The sequence below is a fragment of the Populus alba genome, chromosome 11 (assembly GCF_005239225.2).
Source record: "Populus alba chromosome 11, ASM523922v2, whole genome shotgun sequence".
NCBI lineage: Eukaryota > Viridiplantae > Streptophyta > Magnoliopsida > Malpighiales > Salicaceae > Populus > Populus alba.
In genome coordinates, this window is record NC_133294.1 from 21,802,588 (window position 1) to 21,830,248 (window position 27,661).

The following is a 27,661-nucleotide window of genomic DNA, read 5'->3' on the forward strand; positions in this document are numbered from 1 at the left end:
GATTTAACATAAGAAAAAACAAATGTTGAATGCATGACAGGATGAACTACTATAAAAGGAGAAAAAAATTCTTGAGTCTACAAAGGATAGAGAAATTTCTTAAGCTATTTACTGTAACCTATTTCAAGATTTTGGAGGCATGACATTCCATTTGCATACCATTTTTTTCAAACCTTCCACATAAGGTTTTGTTTCTTTCTGCTCTGTACTGTGACATTTCAACAGTTTCAGAAAATTCAGAAGTCAAACTATTAGGCAGCATTGTTGAATATTTGAAAAGCTTGGAGAATAGGGCACCTAAGTAATGAAAATCCTAATAAAATACTAAAATCTTGAATTAAGCATCCAGTGCTTTTCTCTTTTCTTTATAGAGTGATTAAGTGATTTCTATCATCCAATAAAAAAAAACATGGGAAGCTTACTAAAATTTTGAATGCATCAAACAATTTTTTTAACAAAATCAAATATAATTTTAAATTTAATTATTAAATTAGAATCAACTTGGATAATATCCGCTGAATTCAAGAACATAAAAATACATGTTGAAGATTAATATAAAAAGTGTTGTTTAGCTTATTCATACTAATAGGTAATAATTATTGATATTAAAAAATTATCAAAACAGATTATTTTTTTTCTATAATTTAAACCTCTAATTTCTTTCTCGGTAGTTCAGCTCTAATTTTTAGGATTTAAGAGACCCTAACTTTTTATTTTCACTAGCATCAAAGAAATACATCAGAAATCATGAATCCCGACATTATTTTAAAAAATTCCGAAATTCGAGTTCAAAATTAGTTGTCAAGGAGAGTTAGGGATTTTGTTCACTATTCTGTTTCTATAATCTGTTTGAAGTGAAGGCATGATGTGATTCATCTTGACATTTCTGTTTACCATCCATTGCTAAACCTTTTTTCCTGAAATGTGGACCACCCACAGAGTAAATGACAGGGATACAGGATGTGTACTAGGGCTTAGCTTCTTTGAAGCTGTATACTTGAGACCATGGGAGCATACAGATTATGGAAACATAGAATGAAAACATATATATGAAGAAATTACTATTTAAATTGAATTTTTATATGTGAAATAATGATCCTCGTGTGGAAGCAAGTGTTTCTTAGTTTTCATCAGATATAAGGCTGTAAGAATTCTGTCCTGACAGACAAGGGACTTCTCACAATATGCACTCCATCAGTCCATGTAAGGCTCCCAAAAGAGTACTCCGTGTTCACCTGGTGAGCAGTGGTGACCGTCACGGTGAAGGTGATCTTCTTAGTTGTATGGTTGAAGACTAAGACATTAGGTTTTACGGACACACGGGTGCCAAATGGAGGCTCAATCGTCACTCTATAGATGGAGTTGGAGGCTCCTACATTGGTAACGGTTCTGGTGAGGGTAATGGAATTTCTAAGATTTGGTATGGTTATGGAAGGCAGGTTGATATTCAAAATGGATGGCTCTTCAATGGGGCATGCTGTGAGGTTTCCTGTGAGCCTGGATATAGCAGTGTTGTTGTAGTTCATGGCACAAAGATAATCTATGTAGTCTTCCGTACCCATGTCGTAAACCAGGCCTGGGTATGCTGCACCGTTTGGATTTACAATGCCTCCTCCATAGTCAAATGTATCAGCCAGCTTTTGAGGAGATCCTTCGGCAAATATTGGAAAGCCTGATGGATTATTTCTCCATGCTGCATCAAGATTTTGAAGGTTCAATATATATATATATAGAGTCAATTCCATAGACAGTGTAGTAATTGAGATCAGATTATTCAGACAACTCGGACCGCCAAAGGTAACAGATTGCATACCGGTGGTGACAATAGAAGATTTGATGGCTGCCGGCGACCAATCGGGATGCACTGCTTTAAGAAGAGCCACAATGCCTGAGACATGAGGAGTTGCCATTGATGTTCCTGATAGCATGGTATACCCACCCTCCTGGAATCGACTAAGAGGCGAGGTAGCCGCTAAAATGTTCACCCCAGGTGCAGCTATATCGGGCTGTGAAACAGGAAATCTTGGATTAAGCAACATGATGCAAGAGGTTCTGAACAGTCAGATACAGAACACTCTTAGTTGGACCATGTGGATAGTCTATACATTTATGCTCTTGTAAGACAGATCCAAATCTAAAAAAAGGTCTGATCATGCCTAACGACCTCCATAAAAGGCCATAACTTTCAGTTCAATCATTGAATCACGCAAGAATTTTTCAAGGGAATTCTGCATGCCCTACTCTATAAAGGGCTAGCCTGCTTTGCCAACTTACATGGGAAGGCCTTAAAAAAAAGGCTAAGAAGATATTGTTTGATTTAGTTTTATTATTTTTCTCTTTAATTTTATATTTTCAGCCTTCTTCTATCTATTTAGAGATTCTACTTTTTCCTTTTTTGTAAGAGTCGGTTTCTATTTAAAGGGCTGTATTAGAAGCACCTTTAGGGTTCTTGTTTCAGACCCTTTTTAAAAATCTTGTCTTTCTTTGATCTTCGATTCCTAATCCAATTATATTCAACTGTGTCATAACTCAATGCTTTGGAATTATGCTGAAATATCTTAAACATGGTGCAAGTTGTAACCCGCAACTTGCAGATGTAATATGGGAATATGACCGAAGACATAGGTTTATCTAATTTGAACAGAAGGATGAATAAGACAAGGTGTACTCATTTTATTCTGCTGTCAGGACACTGATTCCCATAAATTTGAAGAAAAATGTTATAAATTCTTCAAATTATTAATAATGTCATGCTAAAAAACTAAAAGACATGGATTTTTATGAGATTTTTTCTCAATACGTAGTCATTATTTTTAAGCTCAATTCAGTTGAAATGTATAGCATTATGCAGGATGGCCTTTGATTTAAGCATCTTTACCTTCAGTATTGCAGGAGCCATTGAATTAGGCCCTCTAGATGAGAAATGTGCCACCTTTGCCAGCACAGGCTTGCCTACAATTGTTTTAGAAGGGCTCAACTTTACAACAGGAGACCTGCATATTATGAATCAAGGTCTAAGGATCAAAAGAGAACCTAGTTCTGGTAATCATGAAAGAAGGTGATTCTACCTTGTAGACCGGATGTAAAACAGAATCTGTGTTCCAATCTCGTAGTCGACTTCAGTGCATGGGAATCCATCAGTGCAGGGAGACAAGGCTTCACTGGGATTCTTAGCAACAATCAACCCTGCTCCACCTGCTTCCTTCACCACTTCTGCGGCACTTCTCACAGCGCCGGGAGTCATTGAGGCGAAGCAAAGAACCACCTTTCCAGCTACTGTGGAAGCATCAACTAAGAGAGACTGGCAGACACTGCAAGCAAGACAGATTAGACAACGAATTTTTCTTTTTGTCAAAAAAGACATTGCATTGTGCTGTAAACCAATAAATCAAACTACCCTGCAGAGTTCGGGTCTAGTCCCTTGGCCACTGGATAAAACAAGCTTCTGAAACCAGTGTCATTTCCAGAATACAGGCCTTTTCCCTGCAATGTTTTTTGTGAAACAGTGAATGCTGTAGCCAGTGCTGAATTCATTGGTTCTATGGTTAAAATTCAGAGATGCAAGTTGCTGCTACAATGAAGATATACCTGGAAAGTTTTGTTGTTCCCAAGTGTTATAGGAGTAGGAAACGCTCGATCCATGCTGCTGGCTGCAACGGTTAAGATCCAGGGAGCTGTATTCTGCACTGTCTGACCGGAAGGTCCATCATTTGAAGCTCCACATACTACAGTGATTCCCTTGACCACAGCATGAAAGGAACCGGTAGCTATGCCATCACGTTCATCAATGTCTGAAAATAAAGGAATTGAAGACCCAATTGACAGTGATAACACGTCAACCCCATCATGTATCGCTTCATCAAAAGCCTTCAATATATCTGCAGAAGCGCATAGTCCTCCAAGAACATTCCAACAAACCTTGTATATTGCCACCTGAGCACGTGGTGCCCCACCTCTTATGGTTCCAAGTCCAAGGCCTCTGTAGCTAACATTGTCAACAAAATTACCAGCAGCAGTGCTAGCTGTGTGAGTCCCATGTCCATTTGCATCTCTTGGGGAAAAGAACTCCCGGTTTTCAGATGTATTCAATGGCTGGCCATATTCAGCAAGAAATCCATCAACAAACCAACGGGCTCCAATAATTTTCCTGTTACAATGGCTTTTAGCCTCAAACCCCGTTCCAGATTCACAAACACCTTTCCAGTGGGATGGGATTGGTCCAAGTCCTTCATCACTGAAAGCCTTAGACTCGGGCCATATTCCTGATTCACGAGGTTACTTTTCAGAATTCCTTTTATGAGCACACGATAGAGAAATTAAGAAACATTAGAGAGAGTCACCTGTGTCAAGGACACCTATGATAACCCCATCACCCATGTTGCTTTTATGAAGAGTATTGACAGGAGAATGAGAAGACAGGCCTAGGAAATCCCAACTCCTAGTTGTTTGTAGCCTGTGAAGGCTGTTTGGTATAACTCGAATAACGCCAGGCAGTTCTGAGGAGGTTCAGTGTATCAAAACATAGGCATAACAGAACAAATGACAATTTATGGCTTGCCAGCACTTGAACATAATCGTGACAGTCTTGATTGCATCAAAATAAAGTGGGGAAGCATGAATGCATGAAACAAAAAGTGTAAAGTTTGTTTGAGCAACTACCAGAAACCTTTTGAGCCTGAGACTCCGTAAGCTTGGCTGCAAACCCTGAGAAGCCATGTTTGTAGCTGTAAACCATTAATTCTGTTGCCATTTCCTTGCTGCAGATTAAAATTGACTTGTAAGAAACAAGCAGTTGACTATGATTCTGATTCTCAACTATCCTGATAAAGTTTACCGTACCTTCCCACAACACCAGCAAGCATATCATGATGTGAATTTGTTGTTAGAATATGATCATCATGCTGCTTCCCACCTAGATAAACAATATGAACCTGTTCGAATAACACAAGAGATTATGGATGAAGTCCGTTCCTCTTTCCATTTGAAAACATTTGTTGCAGATTCTTGAAGGGATTACTTACACTGCTAGTGGCCTCCACCTTAGTCATCAACATGCCTTGGCCACAGAGAAAGAGAAGACAAACCAAAGCACATACTGTTCTAGGTTTTCCCATATTTTTCCAGCTGTCTGTGTTTCTGATAGAGAAAGATGCAAGCTGCTAAAAGATGTAGAACTTGGAACTAGAATCACCTTACGCTAGAACAAAAATTAAACCTTCAATGCAGTTTTGTAAGAAATGGAAACGCAGTTGGTTTTGCAAGAAATGGATTCAGAGTTGGTAGACTAGCTATATTGTATCAAGTTGAATAGTCTACGAGCAGAAGTTAACATCGCTTAACTTTTAAGCCCTGTAACAGGATAGCAACAAGCTTTATATAAGCAAAGAGAGTGCACACCACTAACTTTTAGCTTGAAGCCAACCATTTCTTATGTTCTTAAGGAATTTGAAACAGTATTTACTTACGCATTGGTTTACCCTTGGCAGCGAAGAAAATTTCTTCCGTAACAATACAAAGAGGGAAGGAAAAAAAAAAAAAAAAAAAAAAAAAAAACACTTACGTAGATGTGACCACGGAAACTTCCCCGTTCAAAATTCCTGCTCACCTCTGTTTTTTTCTTTACTTTTCCCTTTTCCCCTTCCCAATATATTAAGGTGAGAAGCGGGTTATGGCCTACAAGAGTAAACTTTAAAGTTATTAACCCTGAAAATACTATATTAAAGTCTATCATGAGTTCGGTCGATTAATTCAAATTAATAAATCAATTTTAAATAATATTATTTTAAAATTTAAAAAGAAATAAAACAACAACATTTAAAAAAAATAAAAAAAAATCAAATTAAATTTTAAACATATCAACCAGATCATCAAAATTAATGGGGTCAATTCTTACATTATTTTTCTTAAACCTGCCTCGAGCTGGGTCTCGGACCAAGTCCCATGTGAGGGGTGGCTCTTTGGTCAAAGTAAAACGTGGGTTTGCAAAACAATTTCTATTTTGGTCACTGGATTATCTATGAATTGGGAAATGAGGACAGCCTAACAAAGTGGTGGACTTTATACGTTGACAATTCATATGGCTTCTGGGTTAGATTAAGTGCAATTATACCAAGAAAGCCTCTTTCTCGACATGTGAATGGTTAGAAGATTGGACTAAAAAAAGCAGCACCCTTTTTGGCTCCCAAAGGTTTGTTTTGTGTGATAGATTTAGCAAAATAGCTATGAACATCCCACATGATGCTTTGAATTCATGTCATTATTTTTTTTGGGAAAAAGTAAATATTTATTCCTCAACTATCCCCCAATTCTCAATTAGATCCCCATTATAAATTCCCAATCAACTCCTTCATTTTTTAGGCATTTTCATGTTAACCCATTTAAGCCGCACTCCCACAAAGTAGCTAATTCTTGTCCCTTTTAAAAACTGTTTGGAATTGTAATAGCAATGATGATTTAAAATATTTTTTTTATTTAGAAATATATTAAAATAATGTTTTTTATTTTTTTTAAAAAATATTTTGATATCAATACATCAAAACGATCTAAAAACAAAAAAAAATTATTTTAAGCAAATAAAAAATTCAAAATTTTTAGAAACATCGGTTACATTGCGTTCCCAAACATATTCTAAGTTGTAAAACATATAAAAATGTATTTGTCTCATCTTTTGTCATAAATTTTAATTGTGGGTGGTGGGGTTAGATTGTGGGGTTCAATTGAAAAACTTTTTTATTTGGGAATCTGGTTGAGAATCATGTGATAGCTAGAGAGAAAATTTGTCCATTCTATTCATATTCCTTTGACTGTTTGGAAACAATAATGTCAACAAATCATTTTACCAATCAAAAAAAAAAAACCCATAGAATTTAATTAATTGTCCCAACATATCTCATAAGACGCGCTTAATTTAGCTTGAGTGGTGGGATGAATTAACAAGTCTATATTTCTCCATCCAATGGATCACATGGAAAGGTCGATGCCTACATAATACGAATTTTGAATATTTCTTTTTTTTTTTTTTTTTGATTAACTTGTCCGGGCCAGCTTGTGACTAATCCCACGGTGGTTTGTAAGCCTCCAGTGGCCATCATGACAGAACCTGAACCACAGAGGGAGCAAACGGTCCCAAGCTTTCGCCACTAGCCACCACCTAGATGGTTAATTCTAGTTTTCAGAGAACAGGACACGGCATTATGCTCTAGAGCCATATCAAATCACTATGGAAATCGCTACGAAATGAAATTGAAAAATCATTTCATAAGTGTAGACTGGTTAGGTCAGAAAAAATGAGTTTAGGTATTAATTTATAATTGTATTGTAAAAAGACTTGCGGTGATCTAGTGGACTTAAAGTAAAATCTTATCAAAATTTGGAGTTAAACTTGTCATATTTTAAAAAAAAAATTAATCAACTTGGATTAATCTGGTTTGGATTTTATTCATAACCACTAAATCTAATTAACATGCATGCACCATGTAGTTTTTATATATTGATCCAGTGAAAATAAATAAAAAACAAGTAAAAATATATATATAGAATAAAACTTAAAAGATAAATTTATACTTTTTTTATATATTTTTCAATCCTTATAATACAAGACACGTAGTCTATTTATAGAAAAAAAAAAAAAAACATTAAAGGACATTAAAAAAATTTAAGTGTCATGGAAAATTAAGAGACTAAACCCAAAAATCATGAAGTTTAAGAGATTTTAATAGGTATTCAATAGATTTTATAACAATTTATTATTACTAATGGATTTAAAAGGATATATCGAAAACTTGTTTCTGCGTTTTAAAAGCGCTTTTAAAAAAATTTAAAATTTTTTTTTTTACTTTAAATTAATATATATTTTTTTAGTATTTTCAAATTATTTTGATGTTCTAATATTAAAAATAAATTTTTAAAAATTAAAAAAAAATTATTAACATGTATTTTAACATGAAACGTTATTTAAAAAGCAATAACAACTATTCTTCTAAATAAGCTCCACGTAAGAATACAAGTTTCACTCTTTTTATTTTTATTGGGAATCTAGTGGAGCTCACTCCTATTATATCATGATAAGCTGATTAATTTTTCAATTAGTTTAACTCATTAGAAGGATAATATTAGAGGAAAGGAAAATTAATTAGGAAAGTTTGGCTTTTATCCATAACCACTTTCTAATCACCTCAACTAACATGCATGTATCTATATCTCCACCTCTAATCTTACTTTACTCACTAATAAATCTAGTGGCTCAAACTCCTTCACGTTCTACTAAATCTTGCGTTGACCAATACCGTGAAGATTAAGAAGAGGTTTTTTTATTGAAGAAAAAATAATTGAAAACGACCCTCTTGCACATGGATGTGTGGGGGCATTGCTGCAACCATTATTTTATGGAATTTTTAAAAAAAAAAAAGTAAATATGTTTTTATATCATTTTAATATCTAAATATCAAAAATGAATTTTTAAAAATTTTAAAATAATATTATTTTAATATATTTTTTAATAAAACAATATTTTAAAGAACAACCTTTTCACTGTCTCTAAAATAATGGAACAACTAACCATCTAGGTGGTGGGCCAGTGGTAAGAGCTTGGAACTAAGAGGTTTGCTTTCTCTGTGGTTTCAGGTTCGAGCCCTAGGTTGTTCATATGATGGCCACTGGAGACTTACATGGTCATTAACTTCAGGACCCGTGAGATTAGTCAAGATGCACGCAAGCTGATCCAGATACCCACATTAAACTAAAAAAAAAATAATGGAACAGCTAGCCGTTGGTGGGTGCCCATAGGCCCTACCAAATTCCTCGGCTAAAGCACCATTCTAAGAGCGTGTTTGACAATGTGGTAGCGGTTGTTTTTCAAATAGCTTTTCATGTCGAAATACATGCCAATGATGTTTTTTTCATTTTTTTAAAAATCATTTTTTGACATCAACACATCAAAATGATCCAAAAGGTACAAATCCAACTCAATTTTAGCAAAAAAAAAAATTGAATTTAGGCAAAACACCGTTTGGAACGCAATACTAAACTGTGTCTAACAAGCTATCTTTATGAACAATAAATGTTTTCCTGGGCACCTATTTCTTGTAATTTTCTTGGAAAATCACAGGTCTGGATTTCTTGATTCCATCGTCATGAGGTGTTTGAACACCCCAGATCCAACCTTATCTTTTGATTTTTTAGGTTTTTTATGGGTACTGCTGAGGGTTTTTTTTTTTTTTTTTTTTTTTTGGGGGGGGGGGGGCTCTTGAAAATATCAAAATAGGGTAAACTATAGGAGTCAACCTATTAAAGAGTTGCAACGTACCCCAAAAGATTTTAGATGCTAGCATAATTTTTATTCCCGAAAACTTATACTACAAATTTTAAATTAAGGCTGAATATATAATATATTTTTTTGACGTTATATTCATCAAACAATATAGTATTTTTTAAAAAAAAAATTGCACCAAATTTATCATTGCGTTTATTCTATAATGTTCTAATACTATCCTGAATTTACAAATAATTGATAAGGAAAAGGATATATCTGTAGTGATTCCAACTTTTGATTCAATAATAGAAAGAAAGTCACATCACAGGTTGAAACTCGGTAAACTTTTGTAACCTTGGTACTTCGATAATTTACAAAATCTTAATTAAAACTAAATGAAAAATTTCTAACATCATCATGTGACAAAGTGAATCTAGAGTGAGGTTCACTCTATCATATTAAGGAAGAACTAAATTAATTTTTTGAACAAAACAAATATTGTAAAATATACCAAGTTAGGGAGAGTAGATTTGCCAGTGGAAAGGATTAAGAGAGTGTTTTTTATTGTAGTAAAATTTGTTTTTAAAATATTTTTTTACTTGAAAATATATTTAAATAATATTTTTATTTTATTTTTTATATTTATTTTTAATATTAACATATCAAAACAATCCAAACAAATACTAAACAATAATTTAAAACTAAAACAAATTACAAAAAACACGATCCAACTATAAACATTGTCAAATTGATTTGTCTCCTACCTTGCTAAAGCTAGAGAATGTTATTCTTGTTGTCTGGTTAAAATACAGGTCGAGGATCAGAACTTTAAATGGTAGGGTTGAAGTAGAAGGGCTAGACGACAGGACAGCTTTAAGAATGTTTACGTACTTGTTAGTCTTATGGTCGTCATAACATGGAAAAGTTGAGATTGAAGCGAGGGCTAATTCATTCTTAGATAGTTTACTGTGGATTTTTGCAGTAAAATTATGGTTTTGCTTTTATCAACCAAAATCATTTAGCTTGGTTAGAAGGGTAATCCAAACTTTTTATTGGGATGCAAACCATTATCAAATTCATAAAGGATATAATAGTAAGCTTATATTTTTCTTTTATAATAAAATTACTAAATTATGATTAAAAGTTATTTTCAATCAATTAGCATTATTAAAATGATTAAATTGTCTCTAAAATCAAATTTTATAAGTTGTCTGCCTAAGGGTGTTTTTGCCATTTCCTATGTGTTTTTCATTATTATTAAATTAAGTAAGGGACAATCCAGTTTTTTCTTATTTTTAAAAATTATTAAAAAATGAAAGATACTTACTCCAATGTGTGAAGCGGCTTTGCTCTATTCTAGTGGCGTGTAAGCCACCTTTCGGTGAAATAACACTAAATTTTATAATGGTATTGGAAGCGCCACAACGACTTCTTCCACATAAAATGACACTTATGGTTATTACTATGATAGTTTGTGATTGACAACTTTTTTTTCTCTCTCTCCCCTTCCTCTTGAATTTCATGATTACACTTCAAAAAAATCATATTCATCTTTTTATTTTATGATATTTCATGTTTGAGCCTCAATGTTCATATAATAATACTCGTGAATTTTGATAGGTAATTTTTGTATTTGTTAATACTTTGTATTTTAGACTTTAAAAAAAAGTAAATTCACCCAACCAATTGGAGGATACCTTTCCTACACTCCATGATTCTTCTTGACAAAACTTTAGGAAAGACAGCCTTTAGAGATATCCAGGAGACTCATATTGGAGTTTTGATTGTGCTTGTGTTTCTGTGATGGGAAATATCCAACTTGCTGACAATTATGATCAGTGCATCTCTAGTAAGTATTGACCATCGTATATTAAAAACACAATCATAGTTCATATTCTAGAGAGGGTCAAAACAAAATGGAGAAAGTGGGAGCTTTCATTTCCCTCGTACATGCTTTTGTGATCAAAATGGAGAAGCGTGCATGTATACCTGCTTTTGAGTCGGAGCATTCACAAAGACAGCAGTCTGCTGGCTGAATCCGGTCGCCGCCAACTGTTTCGACGAAACGAAGAGCTGCAAAGTTTGTGCTAGATTTTCCTCACCGAGGAGGTGCATCCAAGAACAAGGGAAATAACTTCAACACAAACACGAAGAAAGCAAGAAAGAGATCTCGAAGAGCAAGAGGAATGACCTCCACTAACAAAAAGAGGAGCCTCGTTGATGGATGCCAGGTAAAATAGAAACAGCACTGTCATCAGTCAATCATCACTATGAATCATTTTGCTCATCTATAAGACATTAACCAGAGTGTAGGAGAGAGTCACTAATTTCACTTTGCATTCAATTCACTATACTCGTATTCAACCTTTAGAAACAAAGAACATAGGATAGGAAACAAGAAAAGAAATTTGAGTATTTGAAACCATAATGCAATCTCTATATATACTAAATCAGTTTTGTATCACTCTATGCTGAAGAATTCCATCACCAAACACCGGTAGCGGCCCCTTCCGTTGTACGAGGTTTATGCCATGGACCCAAAGCTCCAAACCAGAAGCAGAACTTGCCTCAAAATGAATCTCCCTCCCTGTCTCAGTTACCACCCTGAAAACCATCTCATCTCCAGCCTCATTTACCTTTCTCCTATTCTTCAAAAACGATGGACTTGGTCCTGCCACTGCTTCCTTACACACCACATTCCTTCGGTTGGACTTTCCCCACGTTAACAAGCCAGATTTGAGCATCTGAACAACCTTCATATGTGGGGAACCTCTTCCCTCGCGGGTGTGCTTCCATAGCTCCTCACCGAGTAGCACATGAGAACGAGCCAAATAATCAAATATCACTCCCTCTGCAGCCTTACATTTAGTACTTTTCCTAGCCAGAGATATCGCTGCCTCTCCTCTCTGGTCGATAATCCCGCAATCAGCACCTCTTAGCAACAATATCTTACAGGCATCAGCGTGGCCTTCCCTGGCAGCAAGCATGAGGGGTGAGTGCCCACTGTCATCCACGGAATCTATGGGGAATCCCATTTCCAATAGCTGAACTATCGCCGGCAAGTTGCCAACACGTGCTGCAAAGTGCAAAGCTCTAAACTCAGAATAACTTGTCACTTTGTGACTAAGCACAGCATCAAGCAGTATCTCTTCAAATCGTGTCCTCACACTGGAACAGGCAAGATTCTGCAAAAGAGACACTACTGCCTGACCATCCCTGCTCCTCTCGCTGATGTCAGCTCCAGCATCAATCAGGAGCCGGAAGACCTCAGTATGGCCAGCTTTTACCGCAACCATAGTTGGTGTCAAACCAAGACCATCATGCTTACTTATGTCTTCTGTCGAATGTTGAAGGATCATCTGTAAAAGCTCTGTATTACCAATTCCAGCAACGAAGTGCAGTAAAGAAAACACCTCAAGATTGGAGGAGCAGACTTTTCTTCCAGTGGTAATAGCCTGTCGAAAAATATCTGCCAAAGAGGATCCAAACACACTTCTTTTCACCAAGTGCACCGCACTCTCCCCGTTATTGTTAACCAGACCCAAATCAGCTCCTGAAACAATAAGCTCAAGGAAGCAATCAGCTTGATCGGATTTGGCCGCCAACATCAGGGCTGTGTCGCCAGTTGCAGTCCTTGAATCAACTTCACAACCATAGAAGATCACCTGTTTTAGTATACGAAGGCAACCTATTCTAGCAGCCAAATGAATAGGACGAAATTCGTGACCTTTCTTGGTCCTTAAGCAGAACTCAACATCAGCACCAGCATTAAGAAGCACATCCATGGCATCTGAATTTTGGCAAAGGATGGCATGGCAAAGAAGGTTCCGGCCTTGTTGTTGACTTTCAAGGAACGAAATCCGATGCTGAAGCAAAAGGTTCAAAATTTGGCCACTTGCTTCATAATATTCAACTGCACACCAAACTTCATTATATGGCTCACCCAAGCATGCACCTACTCTCAGTTCTTCACCAGAGAAAATGTCCCATGACCAAGCTCCCAGCCTAACATAGCAATCGCTTCTTGCACCTGCCTAAACATACACGTATAAAACCCCATTCTTAATTAACAGTAATTAGATATCTAAATAGGGAAGTGGTGTTCTTATAAGTTGAAAACAGATCAGAAGGAGAAAACTGTGGCAACTCAAGGCATAAAACTGAATTAGCTTAAAAAAGAATCACAGACCACGAGCGATATGTTATGGTAATGATATTCAGTGATGCAAGTTTAAAGTCCTCTAGACCACTGCCATAATTTGAAGCCTGTAGAAATGGAACAATCAGATCACTACCTCTAACAAATATTTAACCACTGAAACTTGCCGGCTCACGATAGCAGCCACCAAAGGTGTACAATCGACATTCGCGTGCAATGCAGGCTTGACCGACTGCAGCAGAACCCTCCGCGTGCAGTTTATGTCTACTCCATTCTGGAAAAAAATGGAGAATTGGGTTAACCGGATGCTTCCCTTTAAAAATTAGACCAGCCAAAACACTTAGTCTGCACCTTGGTTAAGGTGGTTACAACATCTACATATCCGCGACAGCTAGCTGATACAAGTGCTTGTTGCGCCACATCAGGTCCTGTCATCTCTGAGCAGATCAATAATTCTGCAGCTTTAGCTTGACCACAAAGGCAAGCTTCAAGTAATGCATCTTCACAAGCTAATTGAGATGCACCTGCCTTGAGAAGCATGTCAAGAAGGACACCGTGACCTTCGCGAGCAGCAGCTGTGGTAGCGAAACCCCGAAATAATTCCTGGTTCACATCAGCTCCGGCAGACTATAATTGGAAACGTAGATTAAGATAAGATAATTAGTCTAATTACATAAGATTACTTGTAAATGCCAAAACGAATCTTTGGATGGCATTTTGTTTAGCATTCCATAACTATACCAGCAGAAATTACACGAACTCTGAATAATAGGTAGTGGTTGACCATTGAAAAAATAAGAGAACCCCAAAAAGAATCAAAAGGAAAATTCTTAAAATCTCACTAAACAAAGGAGCTATTCACAGTTTTGAGAAGCAAATTAACCATTCTTACAATTTGTAACCCAAATCAAAGTTAGAAAGAAGAACAAAATCGAACAGAGTCCATACCAGCAATTTCCTGGCAATTTCAACATGACCTGAATGAGCAGCAGCAAAAAGTGGAGTGACATCAGTGACAAAATCCCTGTACTGAATCTCAATCTCATCAGCCTCTTCCTCTCTCAACACTGTCTCAATGCATTTCACTCTCAAGTTTACTGTCCCTATATAATTCACATCTACTGTTTTTGACTTTAAACTCTCTGTCACAAACTCTACATCTCCACTCAAAGCAGCCTCTATCAGCCTCTGAGATGGCTCTGCAAGCTCATCCCTCTCACTCCCATAGACATAACTGTACTTTGCCATTGTCACACATTCACTAGACCAGTCCTACAAAATACACAACAAGAAGCCAGAAAAAAGATTCACTTTCTACAGCCAAAGATCATAACGGAAGTAACCATTACTCTGGATTAATATAGTAATTAAAAGATGCTGAGACATGATAAGTATCCAATGAAGAAGTGTAGACTTGATCAAATCATGCAGTTTAAATATGCTTAATACTTCTAAAATAATCAAAACAAATTAATTATATCAATATTTTTTTCGTTGCAAGAGGCTCCTTGTGTCCCACTTAGGTGCCTTGCCCACGTTAGCATTCTAAAACCAAGGAGAGGATAGAAGGGAAAAAAACTTGTTGTAAAAGCATAAATCTTGGAAAAATGATTTATTTCAGTGTATGAAAGATTGAATTTAAAAAAATATTGTATATATAAGCTAATATGTGATCATAATACAACTTCAAATGGAATGAAAGGGTGCTAAATAATTTTATAAAGCAATAATATAATTATCAAATCAAACAATAATTGGACTCATAATTGAAAGCAAACAAATGTAAGATTGCCAACTAATGAAGATGGAAGGAGTGAATTAATGCCCTATTAGCTGATTAGGTGTTGACGTAAATGGAAAGAGTAAAACGCAGGTAAAAGAAACAAAAACTTGGGTTGAAACAATGTACCTTGAGGCATGTCCTTGTGTTGATGATTCTTAAATATGATGGATTTGCAGCCACCTAAAGAAGGAAAGGGACAAAATGCATAGGGAAAGAGACGACCGACTGGAATGGAAAGTGTAGCGAAGCATAGAAAGAGAATCCCAAAAGTGCAGAAAACAGCACCATGGCCAAAATGGCATAACTTTAACTAGATTTGGTTGGTGTTTGTGATATGTTCATATATTAATAAACATGATTAATCAATTTATTAAGAATTTTATAATTTATTTAAGTTTTTTTGAGAAAAAAATGGATGGATAATGGATATTTAAAATCAAATATGGAGGACAATGAACACTTTATATTTTTTTTGTCCCAATGGCAAGCCCCTTCTGATGATGCAAAAAAACGAGGGCAGCAATTCGTTTGGGCTGCATTACCAGGAGGTGGAGACCAACTTCGTTTACTTTTTATCAAGAAAAATAGGGTTCCAGGTCTTGATGTCACAGTTTATTATTGATGCCAACTCTAACATCTATATCTCCGTTCACATAAATATTTTGAACTTCAGTCCCGACACGAGTGTAATGGAATTTCTTTTAAATATGTAGAAAACATTTTCCATTTCGCATTTATACAAATTTGAAAGAATTTTTCCCCACTTGCATTGGAATTCAAGTACATAAAAATACAGGCAGAATAAGTAGATGAGAAGTCATCATCAAAAGGTTATAGACAAGACTCAAATCATATCATTTACGAGATGAACAATAGATGTTAGGATTTTTAATTAGTACAGTAAATTAAAAAAAAAATAGTGAAGTTACATTGGATAAAAAAAATAAATTCAATGAAATAAACAATGTCATGTTTAAAAATTATGATTTTTATGAAATATCATTATTTCTAAGTGTAACAAAATAGTTATTGCGATTCAAAATAACGATATTTAGTAAATATTACGTTTTTTAAAATGTGGCATGGTCAAACTTCAATTTTCTATCTTAATCGGTCGACCACTTAGATTAGTTGTATTAACCGATCGATTATTTCACACAAAATTCATAAATTTTATAAAGTTTTTTCTTTTAATTAGTTTTATAAGTCAAAATACATATTTTTGTCCAACTTGTTGATTTAAAAATAAACTTTAATTAAAATCTCAAAAAGTTATTATTCACACAATAATAAATGATTTTGAGCAGTCATATGTGAGTCTATCATAACAATATGAATTATCGAATTTTTAGATATCAAAAATCTCTCTAAGACCTCTTGGTTTTGGCAATTTTAAGATTTTTATTATTATTTTCGGAATTAATCGACTAATTGAACCGAAAATAGCAAACCAGTCCTTTTGAACACGACAATACCAAACTTTGTTATTTCATCAAATCCTTTTGAACTTATATTAATTTGTCAATATTTTTAATTTACTATACTAATTATCCAATTTATTAATTTGTCAATTTTTTTAATTTACTATACTAATTATCCAGTTTATCCTTAATGTTATCATGAGTGCAATATTTTTTGAAAAAAAGCTGCATCATGTGTCGTTGCAGTTAATTATTTTTTTAAAAAAAATAGTTTAATGGTCCCATCTTTATTAATTGGAAAACCCAAGCAGAAAAAAAAAAAAGATAAGCATCAATCAATTAATAGGTAATGTTGTTGGTTTTTAATGTAGCTATCGTTGTAGCTGTAAAAAAGCGTTTGGTAGAAACAAATTTTGAAGTGTTTTTTAATAAGAGTTTTTTTAACCATGTGTGTTGGTAAATTCTGCTTCTAAAAGTGTTGTTTTTGTGGAAAAAAAGATTAAAAACAGAAAAAAATCATAAATTACGTTTGAATACAATGAATAAATTATTTTCTATAAAGCATTACAATGGAGAGAGAGAAAATTATAATACTATATGTTATATATTCTTTCAAAATTATTTTGATGGTTGTTATAAGATTTGGATAACATCAGTGGATTGATTCAAGACATTATCTAGATCAAGTTTCATAAAAAATAAAAATAAAATGACTAAGTAATTTGGTAAAAAATCTGGATTGATAATCAAATCAAAATCAGTTAATTTTTAAAATTCTTTAAAATTTATTAGATCAATTAAAATTAACCCACTTAACCCATAACTTTAACATTAAACTGTTCAATGATGAGGTTACGTTAAATAACTACTATGCCTCCACATTTTAGCTCTAGAAAATATTGTAAAACTTTTGGTGGAAATTTTTTTTTAGATTTATCAAACACATGGAACCTAATGGAAAATTATATATCAAAAGTAATTGATAGTATTGTAACTAATAAGTTAATTACTCTTGACACTGTAAAACTTCTCATATTGTTATCACATAGTGTGATTTACAAAACTATGCACTTCATATTTATTTTCTTGTCACCACTACTCTTCAACCTTGAAAAAAAAAATGAGAAGACTTGTGCGAATATGGTCATAGGCTTCTTGGTATGGAATTTTATATAGTTTAGGAAACTCAATGTTGTGATTAATTACTCTTAAAAAACAAGGCAAATGAAGGGGAAAGGGTTGATTAAAGACGTGACAAATCTTTTTATATACAGAAAATTCATAATTGAGGCGCCACGAAATATTTTATATACTATTTGATGGGATCTAATGAAGCTTAATTACTTTCAAGATTTCTACGTTTTTTTTTTAATTCGGAGAAGAAGCTATAGCTATATTAGCAAAAGCTTCAAAATCTTAGAAGGCCATACCTAGCCAGTGCCCACCAGCCTCGTCATATCTAGTGTGTTTGGCTAGAAGATGTAGTTATTTTTTTTTTAAATATACTTTTCAAGTAAAAATTACATTTCACAAAAATAAAAAAATACATGTTTTTTCATGTAGGTTCCATAAAAAAAATTGACCACATCTCCAAGCTAAACACCCCTTAGCTATGAATATCACAACTGAGTGAGGAATGTATGTCAAAGAACCAATTCAACCCAATAGTTTAAGTTGTTAGGTGAGATTTTAAAATATAATTTATATTATTTTTTAACGCATCCCTTTAAATGAAAGCTTTTAAAGCTTAAAACTTGCACAGACTTATACTATTATATTTTTATTTTTATAACATATATAGGAATGATGATATTTAAACTCGTGACCATTTAATTATAAAGGTTTTGATACTATATTAAAAGAATCAATTAAACTCAATAACTTAAATTACTATGTGAGATTCCAATATATAATTTATATTATTTTATACTACTGTGAGCAATGAGGAGGACAACAAAGTTGGATTTGGATTTTGGCTTCTTGATCTTGAGTTTTATACCACAAGGGACGCATATGAAATTAGTAGGGAGTGGGGGAGCAAAATGTAGAGTTTCAATTATTGAAGGGCCGTGATTATAAAAAATGTGGTTTTTTCCATAGTTATAAAACCTTTACGAGATCAACTTAGTGACTCGTTAACACGGAGCTTTATTCGTATTATATTTTATTTCAAGTTAAAATATTATTTTAATAAAAAAAATTAGATTAATTTAACCAAATCCACGAACCGGTCTTATAATTATAGTTTCTCCATCCACTTCACTTATTAAAAGTGTTATCTATGTATTATTTTGTTTTCTTCTTGTTATTAAATATGTGGTAAACTAACGGAAGACAACATCCTTACTAATGGAATGAATTAATCATATATTTGGTTACAACACTTTTCGTATTTTATTTAGTTGTTTTTGCATCTTAAAACCTTTAAAAAAACATAATTTTTTAAAATTTTTTAAAATTTTCAGATACATGCTATATTAAAAATAAATTTTAAAAAAATAAAAAAAATAGATTATCTCAATACATTTTAAATTATAAAAAATACATTAAAAAATAAATATTATTATAATACCAAACAAGTTTAACAAGTCAATTTTAAACCAGATTTCTAAATGATCCAGCTCAGTCCACAATATTTATGGACAAAAAATGCATGAGGAAACTTTTTGGGGTATAGCTTAACTTGTTAGGTTTTAGGTTTGCTTTCTATAAATTACTAATTTGAGTTTCATAAACCTCTTGATCGGTAAAAACTTATATAATTATTAATTTTAAAATCTATAAAATTAATTTACGTACACATCTATGGTTTAGCCACCACATTAATTAAAAAAAAATCAATGAGAAAGCCCATGTATATAAATTATTGGAGAATAAAATTGAAGGAGCAGCTGGGGGGGGGACCGGTTATAATAGAGAGAGTTGCGGCAGATGAGGCAGAATGAAATCAGAACACACGAGAGAAGGACAATAAATGCCAAGTCGCATCAAATGTGATCTTCTTGATCTCTTCACGTCTTCGTGTCTCATCTTAGGACACATTCATCGTCATCTCACTCTATTATTTCTTACATGCCCCAGATGACGAAGAAGAAGATGTACACCCACCGTCCTGTTTTCTTAGCCAAATGGACCCCTGAAATCCTTCTTCAATTTGGGTTTATCCAAATAATATCATTTAAATAATAATAAATAAATGGGATTTCACTTAAATTTTGATGAATTAGCTTGATCTTAGGTTGATTCTACTGAAATTCTTGCCTTGTTTAATATAAAACGTGCTCCGGTAGATACTTTAATAGGAAATCATCATATTGATCTATTAAATTAAGCTGGATTTATTTTTTGTGCAACCAGCCAATTGCCTTCAGTTCAAAATTTGAAATCTGGCAAACAAAGGTACAAGGGAAAACTAGCAAGTAGCTTCACTTTTTAAACGGACCAAACAAAACTAATTTTATTTATAACTTTTATTTCATAGTTTTTATTTGCAACACATGAGTATATATGTAATTTTAAAAAAAATTAAAATTCAGAACTCTTTTCTTTTCTTTTCTCCAGTTATTTCCCTTTCTTTTTATCTCCTTACCATAACCTCCTGCCCCTTCCTTCTCCAGCAATCATGGACCTCTCTCTCTTTCCCTGTTGCAAAACACCACAAGATTATCTCTGCTCTCTCTCTCTCTCTCTCTCTCCACCACGATTTAACCTATTTTCAACCAGAACAGCTATCATTGGTCACCATTGCCATCTTCATTCTATACACTTAGAGGTATATTCACATTTTATCTTTATCAATTTGATGTAATTTATGTTAAATTTTATCAATTTGATTTTGTACAATATTAAGGTTTTGAATTAGGGATTTTTTTTTAGAAAAAAAATAGAGTTTTTTTTTATATAATTAGGTTATTTAGATATAATTTAAGTTGAAAATCAAGTTATTTTATAAAATAATCAAGAATTTTGGGTTATTTTTTTATTGTGAATTAACAAAATTATTTTATTATAGATAGTGTTTATTTAGATTAAATTAGGGATTGTACTGGATTAGGTATAAAATATTTAAATTTATATTTAACCTTAAAAAAAAACTAAAGAGAGCAAAAAAGAAAAATACAACTCATGGCCCAGCGCACCTAGATCATTGCAAGAAAAAGCCAAGGTTTGTATGTCTGAGCTTGGTTTTATTTTTATTTTTGATATTTTAAAAGGATAAACAACTTATCACATGTCTTTATTTTTTTGAAAAGAAATACACAAGCAACGTGTTGTCTGCGAGCCCAAATTCTAGTCACTCTATGATGATTGAAAAATCTAGGCCCATGCATTTTTTTTTGTACAAAAAACCCAATTTTAAGCCATTTCTCGACCCAAAAACATCTTCGGAACACCAGTAAACCAATATATCAACTCAACATACCTAAAAAGGGTCCAAAAACATTAAATCAAATCAGTTAGATTTGTTTTTCTCGGCTTAGATTTGTTTTTAAGGAAACATTGAGGTTCTAAACAACTATCATCAAGCCCCTTTCATCTCATAGAATCTATGGATACCAAAAACATCCATTTTGCTGGTAGAAAATAACATGAATAACGAATGATCTCTCTTCATTGGAATCTCACAACTCCTCTCTAAATATGAATTAGAATACACTATAAATAAACTTTTATACCAAAACTGACATAAAGTATCTAATCCGTGTTATTTTTAAATTTTAAAGACTTAAGTGTATCAGGAAAATAATTTTTGGCATGCCTTGCCTTTTTCATTTCGGTCATTCTCCTTTCAATTCTAATATTCACTAAAAAAATTAAAAGCAATTGTTTTTAATTAGAATTAAATCATCTAAAATAAAAATTTAAGGATCAAAATAAATTATTAAAAAATACACAGCATGTCCACAATGTTTTGTGGGTGTATAAACAATATTAGCTGAGTGTGCTTTTTAGTTTTCTAGTTAATTAATTACTATATTGTTCCTTTAACGTAACAACAATGTCTCCTTTGCCATAGAATATAAATTTTATCATTTATGGGGAATGACTCTTACTTTAAAGATCATTTGTATGTAACGTGGTGTATTGAATCTTGCTATAAAAAAATAGTTTGCTAATGTCGAGATCGTGTTGCTTTGGTTAGAAGTAGCCTATCATTTGAAGAGTAGGTCAGAAAAAAAGGAAAAAAAATAAATACTCGTCAAAACCAACACAACAAAAGTCTATAATCCTGACATCGCAAGCCAAGTTTAATTTCTAAACAACTGGCGCAAGCTGCAAGCTGCAAGCTGCATTAATTTATCACAAGATTTTCATCATATCAAGCACATGGAGCCCATAACCCTAAATTTTGAGAAAGATCAAGCTGCCTCAACATTAAATTAATAAGGCTTATAATTAACACTTTGATGAAGAAATAATTTCTTATAATATGGTTTAATCATCAGATGTAATAATATTTTGGACTGTACATTAATATTACCACATAAATAGATTTCAGTTTTTTAAGACTTCAATTTTTTTTTAGGTTGCTGCCTTTTTCTGGCCTTTGTTACAAATATGACCTAACATAAAGTTGAAGACATATGCTACCATTATTTTCATAATCAATTATCAAAATCCCTCTTTCTAATCATCCACAACAAGAATCTACCACCAATGTTAAATGATCTCCATAATTTCTTGTTCTTTCTTTTTTTATTTTTGAGCTTGCTAGATTTTAAAATCATGAGTTAAATAGGTTAACTTGAATTAATTAAAATAATACTATTTTATTTATAAAAAATATTAAAACAATTACCTTTTAATATATTTTTTAATAACAAACTTATGAATTTGCAATGAATTAGATAAAGGGTTTCAGCTAAATCACCTTTTGAACTGAAAACCTTGTCCAAAATAAAACTCTAGGAGAGAGGCAGGCTCCTAGCTAGCATTAGATGGAGCTCATAAACATGTTTGGACAGGGACAAACAAGATGTTGTTCGAGTAATTGCATCACATGACATCTGATAACAAGAGACATTAACAAGAAATCTACACATAATCTCCCATGAATTACATATTTCACCAATATAATAAGATCCTGTTTGGAGGACGACATGGCTCAAGACTTATACAGGTTAATTTAAATTATAATTTTATTTTAAAAAAATATGTTTTTTTTAATATTATATTGTTTAGGTAATAAAAAGCGGTTAAAAGCAAAACTTGTCTATACCAAAACTTTAAATTAAGATTTGATGAGTTAGTATAGGTTTTAGGGTTAGTGTGGTACGTTGAAAATATTTTTGAGATAACCACAATTTCAAAAATTATTTGATTTTTATTACTTTTTTTCAAAAACTATAATTTATAATTTATTTAATTTATTTTTTTAAAATTATAAATATAAAAACTATCACAATACCAAATATATACATATTATTACAATTATAAACTATAATAAAAAAAAGTACAGCACTAGCTAACTTAGTGGTCCATTACTCAAGTAAAAAAACAATGAAAAAACAACAAAAGCTAAGAAGAAATAATAAAAGTTTGAGTAACAATTATTTAAAAAAAAATTATTAAAAAATATATTAAAATAATATTTTTTATTTTTTAAAATTTATTTTTTATATTAAAATAATTTAAAAATAAAAATAAAAAATTTATTTTTTTATAAGAATATTTTGCTATCGCAAAAACAAACGTGACTTCAACGCGGTAAAGGAAGGAGTGACTTGTCATTGCATTATTTTTTATATAGAATATTTCTCGGTGACAAAACAGTGAAAGCAAGCCTAAATTATACAGCTTGTGTTTGTTGTTGCCCATTTTCATTGGATTTGAAAAGAAAACTAAAAGAAAGCAACATATTGATATAGTTCTTCAGTTTCCCATTATTTAAGACAACAATTAAGTTCAGGCATTGTTTTTGTTGTTCTCTTCCATCTTTCTCAGTCTTTGTGAGAAATGGGGTCCCCTGTTTTGTCTTTGTAGGTTAGTGCTACCACCCCCAAAAAAAGTTTTAAGGAAAGAAGGAAACTTTCTTAAAGCTGAAGCTTGTTAGATTGAGATGGGAATAAGCAGGACTCATAAGTCCAGTAATGGAGTTTCTACAAAATGGGTTTTTCTCTTCTGCATTGCCAGTTTCTTATTGGGTGTTCTTGTTGTTAACAGGTTACGTTTCTTTCTCTCCTTTTCTTGTGTGAATTTTTTGAAGATCTTGTCTTTTTAAAGTGATCGGCTGTTAGATTTGTTGCTTATCTTAGTAGGATTTGGAAAGTTTAACTTTGTTGTTAGTTCTGTTTTTGTGCTTTTGTTGCTTTATGCATAGGATGGAGAATCTTGCATAGTCTCTTATGAAATCATATGCAAAATGTACTCTTTTTGTGTAGATTTTGGCTGTAATTTAATGAATTTGAGGGCTTTTTCTTGGAATCCATGTAAAAGATTGGGACTTTTGCTGTTCTGGCCTTCTGGGTCTACAGAATTTCAAGTTATAGGTGAGGTGGTGGAGATTGGACGTTTGCTCTTTTAGTATGTTACCAAATAATGAATTGATAAACGTGTCTCCTTGCTGGAGCAAGGCGTCTGTTAACTAGATTCAGATGGTTTATTTGTTTTCTTCAATGGTTTACTCCATCTGCAATATTATTGAGTATTTTGAAATGCCTGAGATTTGAGGTGAAGAATGAGCATAGTTTTCCGGGGGGAAATGAATTCTGAGTAAGGAGAATGTTTTAAGTATTGATTTGGATGGATAAGGTCATACATTGCTGGAAAACCCAACAATTTACTGGTTGGCCTGCGAGGAAATGACAATTTACAAGCTGATGTGTTTCAAAAGGAAAGTCATTGGGTATGATTTGCCACAATGTTCTACTTCGAATGAACCAGTGAAAAGTAGTCCAACTTTTGCTGCCATTTCGCTTAACACCATATCTCAAGCTGCTGGACTTAATGTAGCATGATAGAGTATCTTGAAGTTGTACCTGGTGCATTCTATTGATCATACATTGGATTGTTTCTAAGCTTTTACTGTTTTCACTTATGCTTCTGCTACCTTCATCTATAAATCCTACTGCAATTTTGTTCTAGTATGATTTGCCACTTACATGTGTTTTATAGGTTTTGGGATATTCCAGATCCAGGCCAAATGGACGATGAAGCTTCATCTCTGAAGAAGGATCAATTAACAGCAAAACATCCCACAGTTGATTGTCAGAAGCAGGCAAGTCAAGTTACTAAACTGTTATGTAAGCTCTGTTTCTGGCAGTAAAATGTGGGGATCATACTGTTTATGGTATTGCAGGAGAATGCTGTTCAGGCAGGAGACATCCTTTCTCAGGTTTCTCAAACTCATGATGTAATCATGTGAGTTTTTATAGCCAGGTGTATTGTGCTTCAAAAAGAATTCTGGATGACTTATGTAATTTAGTACACATGAATTGTCCTATCCAAATAAATAGGCTATTTGTTTTAATAGGTTCTGTAACTTTGAATTGGAAGAAGAGCATTAAAGCATCAAATCATGTAATACCCTCATAATGATGATTACAGGGCACTGGACAAAACGATCTCCTCAATGGAGGTGCAGCTGGCTTCAGCAAGAGCTGCAAAAAGTGACAATGAGAATGTATCTCCAATGGTCATAAAATCAGGAAATGAGCATTTGAAGGAGCGACCAAAGGTTTTCTTTGTCATGGGCATAATTACTGCTTTCAGCAGCCGGAAGCGAAGGGACTCGATTAGAGAAACTTGGATGCCCAAAGGTTAAATCCAAATCTTACCAATCCTTCTCTGATGTAAACCATTAGTAGCTTTGATGAGTCAGTAGATGCTTATGATTTTTATTATTTTTCACTCTAGGAGAGGAGTTAAAGAAGTTGGAAACAGAAAAGGGTATTATAATACGATTCGTTATAGGACACAGGTATGTATTCAAAGGGCTTGTGGTTACTCAATAGCTCAATGTTAAAGTTCGTTGATACAGACCTTATTAATTATGCTGAAATCTTTTGTATTTGACAGTGCATCTCCAGGTGGTGTTTTGGATCGTGCTATTGAAGCAGAAGACGAGCAACACAAGGATTTCCTCAGACTGGTATGTTATGGTCAAGCTCCATATGACCTGTTTGACCCTTTATCTCCACCCAGCTACCAAGTAAAGGCTATGAAACTATTTGCAAAATCAGTTCATGAATTTTGCCTTTATAGCATTCCCTCTTTTGAACCCCATGTGGAAACATTTGCCTAGTTTTCCAGTCCTTGCCCTAATTATTGAAATTACTGGTTTGGGAAAAAATTATTCTGATTGTATTTGCCAGCACTTTTGACAGTCAAAACAAGTTTTCAATTGCTTATGTAAAGTTACCATAATATATTTTGCAGAATCATGTAGAAGGTTACCATGAATTATCATCGAAAACACAACTATATTTCTCAACAGCTGTTGCTATGTGGGATGCTGACTTCTATATTAAAGTTGACGATGATGTACACATAAATCTCGGTTAGTTTACTTGAATGCTTTAATTCTCTCAAGAATGGAGTACAGAGAGATGTATTTTGGTATGGTCATTTGATTTTAAATTTGACAGGCATGGTCGGCTCTACCTTGGCCCGTCATAGATCAAAGCCTCGTGTTTATATTGGTTGTATGAAGTCTGGACCTGTACTAGCACAGAAGTAAGCATTCAGATGGAAGCGAGTTTTTTTAACTGTATTATGTTCTGATTATTTAACCTTTGTTACTCATGTACTTCTGCATTCCATTTGTAGAGGGGTCAAGTACCATGAGCCAGAATATTGGAAATTTGGTGAGGAGGGTAACAAGTATTTCCGGCATGCAACAGGGCAAATATATGCAATTTCCAAAGATTTAGCCACCTATATCTCAGTCAATAGGTAAGTCCCAGTGTTGTACCATCATTCTATTTGGATGCTATCCTTTTGAATGGCTGTTGCATGGCATTTCCTCTGCAGGCACATACTTCATAGATATGCAAATGAAGATGTTTCACTCGGCTCTTGGTTTATTGGTCTTGATGTTGAGCACATCGATGATCGAAGTCTCTGCTGTGGGACCGCACCTGGTAAGATTGATGCAAATATGTTTTTCTTTGCTCCCTTCCTGCATGACATGCTTTTTAATATTTTGATAGCCTCTTCCCTAGCACATCAACTGTAGCAAAATATCATACTAGACATGATTTTTTATCCTTGTACAAAAATGCTTGCATGCTACACTAAATTTTGTCTCGTCAGAGTCAAGTAAAAGATTCTTCACTAATGGAGTTGCAATGCTGTGATAGACTGTGAGTGGAAAGCCCAAGCTGGGAATCCTTGTGCTGCATCATTTGATTGGAGTTGCAGTGGAATTTGTAAATCAGTGGAGAGAATGGAGGAAGTGCATCAGCGATGTGGGGAAGGCGATGAAGCAATCTGGCATACAAGTTTCTGAAACTTCCCCTCTTGTAATATGGTTTTTATATGTGTGATCAAGGCTGCTGGTTTAGACAACACCACTTGCCCCATTTTTGCTGTGGATGCCTCCGACGGTTGGTGCGTGATTAAAATCATTCCTGCACATACAGATTGTCAAGTCAGGAAAAGAGATATGGTTAACTTATAGTAGTTCCACAGACTGACTTGTTGCTGCTAACCAAGACATCAAGAAAATTAATCACTGCACATACCGAGTCTCACAGCGCAAGGAATTGTAGGAAATCGCAGTAGCTAAATTCTACCAAAACATGGATGAAGCCAGATCAAATGTGGCCGGACATTCTGCAGGATGCATGGTGTTTTTCCACGAGTTCTGATTGTTAGATTGCATCCAGGATGGAAATGGACGTGTGCACAAGATCATCTTCCGAATACACATGTATCTCTCCCTTGTCTAATGGCCAGGTTTCTGGCAATACTGAATTAATTATTGGGCTTAGAACTTAGTAGAGGTGCTATGAACTGTTTATAACTTGATAATAAAGGGTTTTACTATTTTAATCAGAGATGCTTCTATAGTGTCAAGTGTCGATTTTCAGTTGTTTATGCTTGCA

General features: G+C 33.7%; 3 protein-coding genes across 4 annotated transcripts; 1 reads left to right on the forward strand and 2 right to left on the reverse strand.

The window, feature by feature from the left end:
• Nucleotides 1-1,046: 1,046 nt before the first annotated feature.
• LOC118040835 (subtilisin-like protease SBT3.6) lies at nucleotides 1,047-5,379 on the reverse strand. The gene is made up of 10 exons (XM_035047880.2): nucleotides 5,022-5,379; nucleotides 4,840-4,931; nucleotides 4,660-4,757; nucleotides 4,341-4,496; nucleotides 3,589-4,262; nucleotides 3,398-3,483; nucleotides 3,069-3,311; nucleotides 2,879-2,993; nucleotides 1,814-2,006; nucleotides 1,047-1,693 (listed from the first exon to the last, which is right to left on the reverse strand). Exons 1-10 carry the CDS (start codon nucleotides 5,112-5,114, stop codon nucleotides 1,131-1,133), a joined length of 2,313 nt encoding a protein of 770 aa, XP_034903771.1. The 5' UTR covers nucleotides 5,115-5,379; the 3' UTR covers nucleotides 1,047-1,130.
• Nucleotides 5,380-11,498: 6,119 nt separating this feature from the next.
• On the reverse strand, nucleotides 11,499-15,175 carry LOC118040845 (uncharacterized). Its single transcript, XM_035047891.2, has 4 exons — nucleotides 14,358-15,175; nucleotides 13,761-14,036; nucleotides 13,546-13,683; nucleotides 11,499-13,284 (listed from the first exon to the last, which is right to left on the reverse strand). Exons 1-4 carry the CDS (start codon nucleotides 14,655-14,657, stop codon nucleotides 11,701-11,703), a joined length of 2,298 nt encoding a protein of 765 aa, XP_034903782.1. The 5' UTR covers nucleotides 14,658-15,175; the 3' UTR covers nucleotides 11,499-11,700.
• Nucleotides 15,176-23,386: 8,211 nt separating this feature from the next.
• On the forward strand, nucleotides 23,387-27,611 carry LOC118040841 (beta-1,6-galactosyltransferase GALT31A). 2 transcript variants are annotated; one of them, XM_073412397.1, is made up of 11 exons: nucleotides 23,387-23,777; nucleotides 24,729-24,835; nucleotides 24,932-24,974; nucleotides 25,161-25,372; nucleotides 25,470-25,533; nucleotides 25,632-25,704; nucleotides 25,992-26,112; nucleotides 26,201-26,288; nucleotides 26,382-26,507; nucleotides 26,586-26,695; nucleotides 26,915-27,611. In XM_073412397.1, the coding sequence occupies exons 1-11, from the start codon at nucleotides 23,674-23,676 to the stop codon at nucleotides 27,061-27,063; spliced, it is 1,197 nt and encodes a 398-aa protein (XP_073268498.1). In that variant the 5' UTR covers nucleotides 23,387-23,673; the 3' UTR covers nucleotides 27,064-27,611. The 2 variants fall into 2 exon arrangements, with proteins under 2 accessions (XP_073268498.1, XP_034903777.1); XM_035047886.2 differs by having other exon boundaries at nucleotides 23,388-23,777; nucleotides 24,729-24,831; nucleotides 24,913-24,974.
• The last annotated feature ends 50 nt before the right edge of the window (nucleotides 27,612-27,661 follow it).

Excerpts from the sequence above, each read along its gene's own strand:
- LOC118040835 (XM_035047880.2), bottom strand. The coding sequence starts at position 5,114 with ATGGGAAAACCTAGAACAGTATGTGCTTTGGTTTGTCTTCTCTTTCTC. Across the intron at positions 4,497-4,659 it reads TCAGGCTCAAAAGGTTTCTG|AACTGCCTGGCGTTATTCGA; the intron begins GTAGTTGCTCAA and ends GAACCTCCTCAG. Across the intron at positions 3,484-3,588 it reads GGAACAACAAAACTTTCCAG|GGAAAAGGCCTGTATTCTGG; the intron begins GTATATCTTCAT and ends AAAACATTGCAG.
- LOC118040845 (XM_035047891.2), bottom strand. The coding sequence starts at position 14,657 with ATGGCAAAGTACAGTTATGTCTATGGGAGTGAGAGGGATGAGCTTGCA. Across the intron at positions 14,037-14,357 it reads AAATTGCCAGGAAATTGCTG|TCTGCCGGAGCTGATGTGAA; the intron begins GTATGGACTCTG and ends TTCCAATTATAG. Across the intron at positions 13,684-13,760 it reads TTGTAACCACCTTAACCAAG|AATGGAGTAGACATAAACTG; the intron begins GTGCAGACTAAG and ends ATTTTTTTCCAG.
- LOC118040841 (XM_035047886.2), top strand. The coding sequence starts at position 23,674 with ATGGGAATAAGCAGGACTCATAAGTCCAGTAATGGAGTTTCTACAAAA. Across the intron at positions 25,534-25,631 it reads CGATTCGTTATAGGACACAG|TGCATCTCCAGGTGGTGTTT; the intron begins GTATGTATTCAA and ends TGTATTTGACAG. Across the intron at positions 25,705-25,991 it reads ACAAGGATTTCCTCAGACTG|AATCATGTAGAAGGTTACCA; the intron begins GTATGTTATGGT and ends TATATTTTGCAG.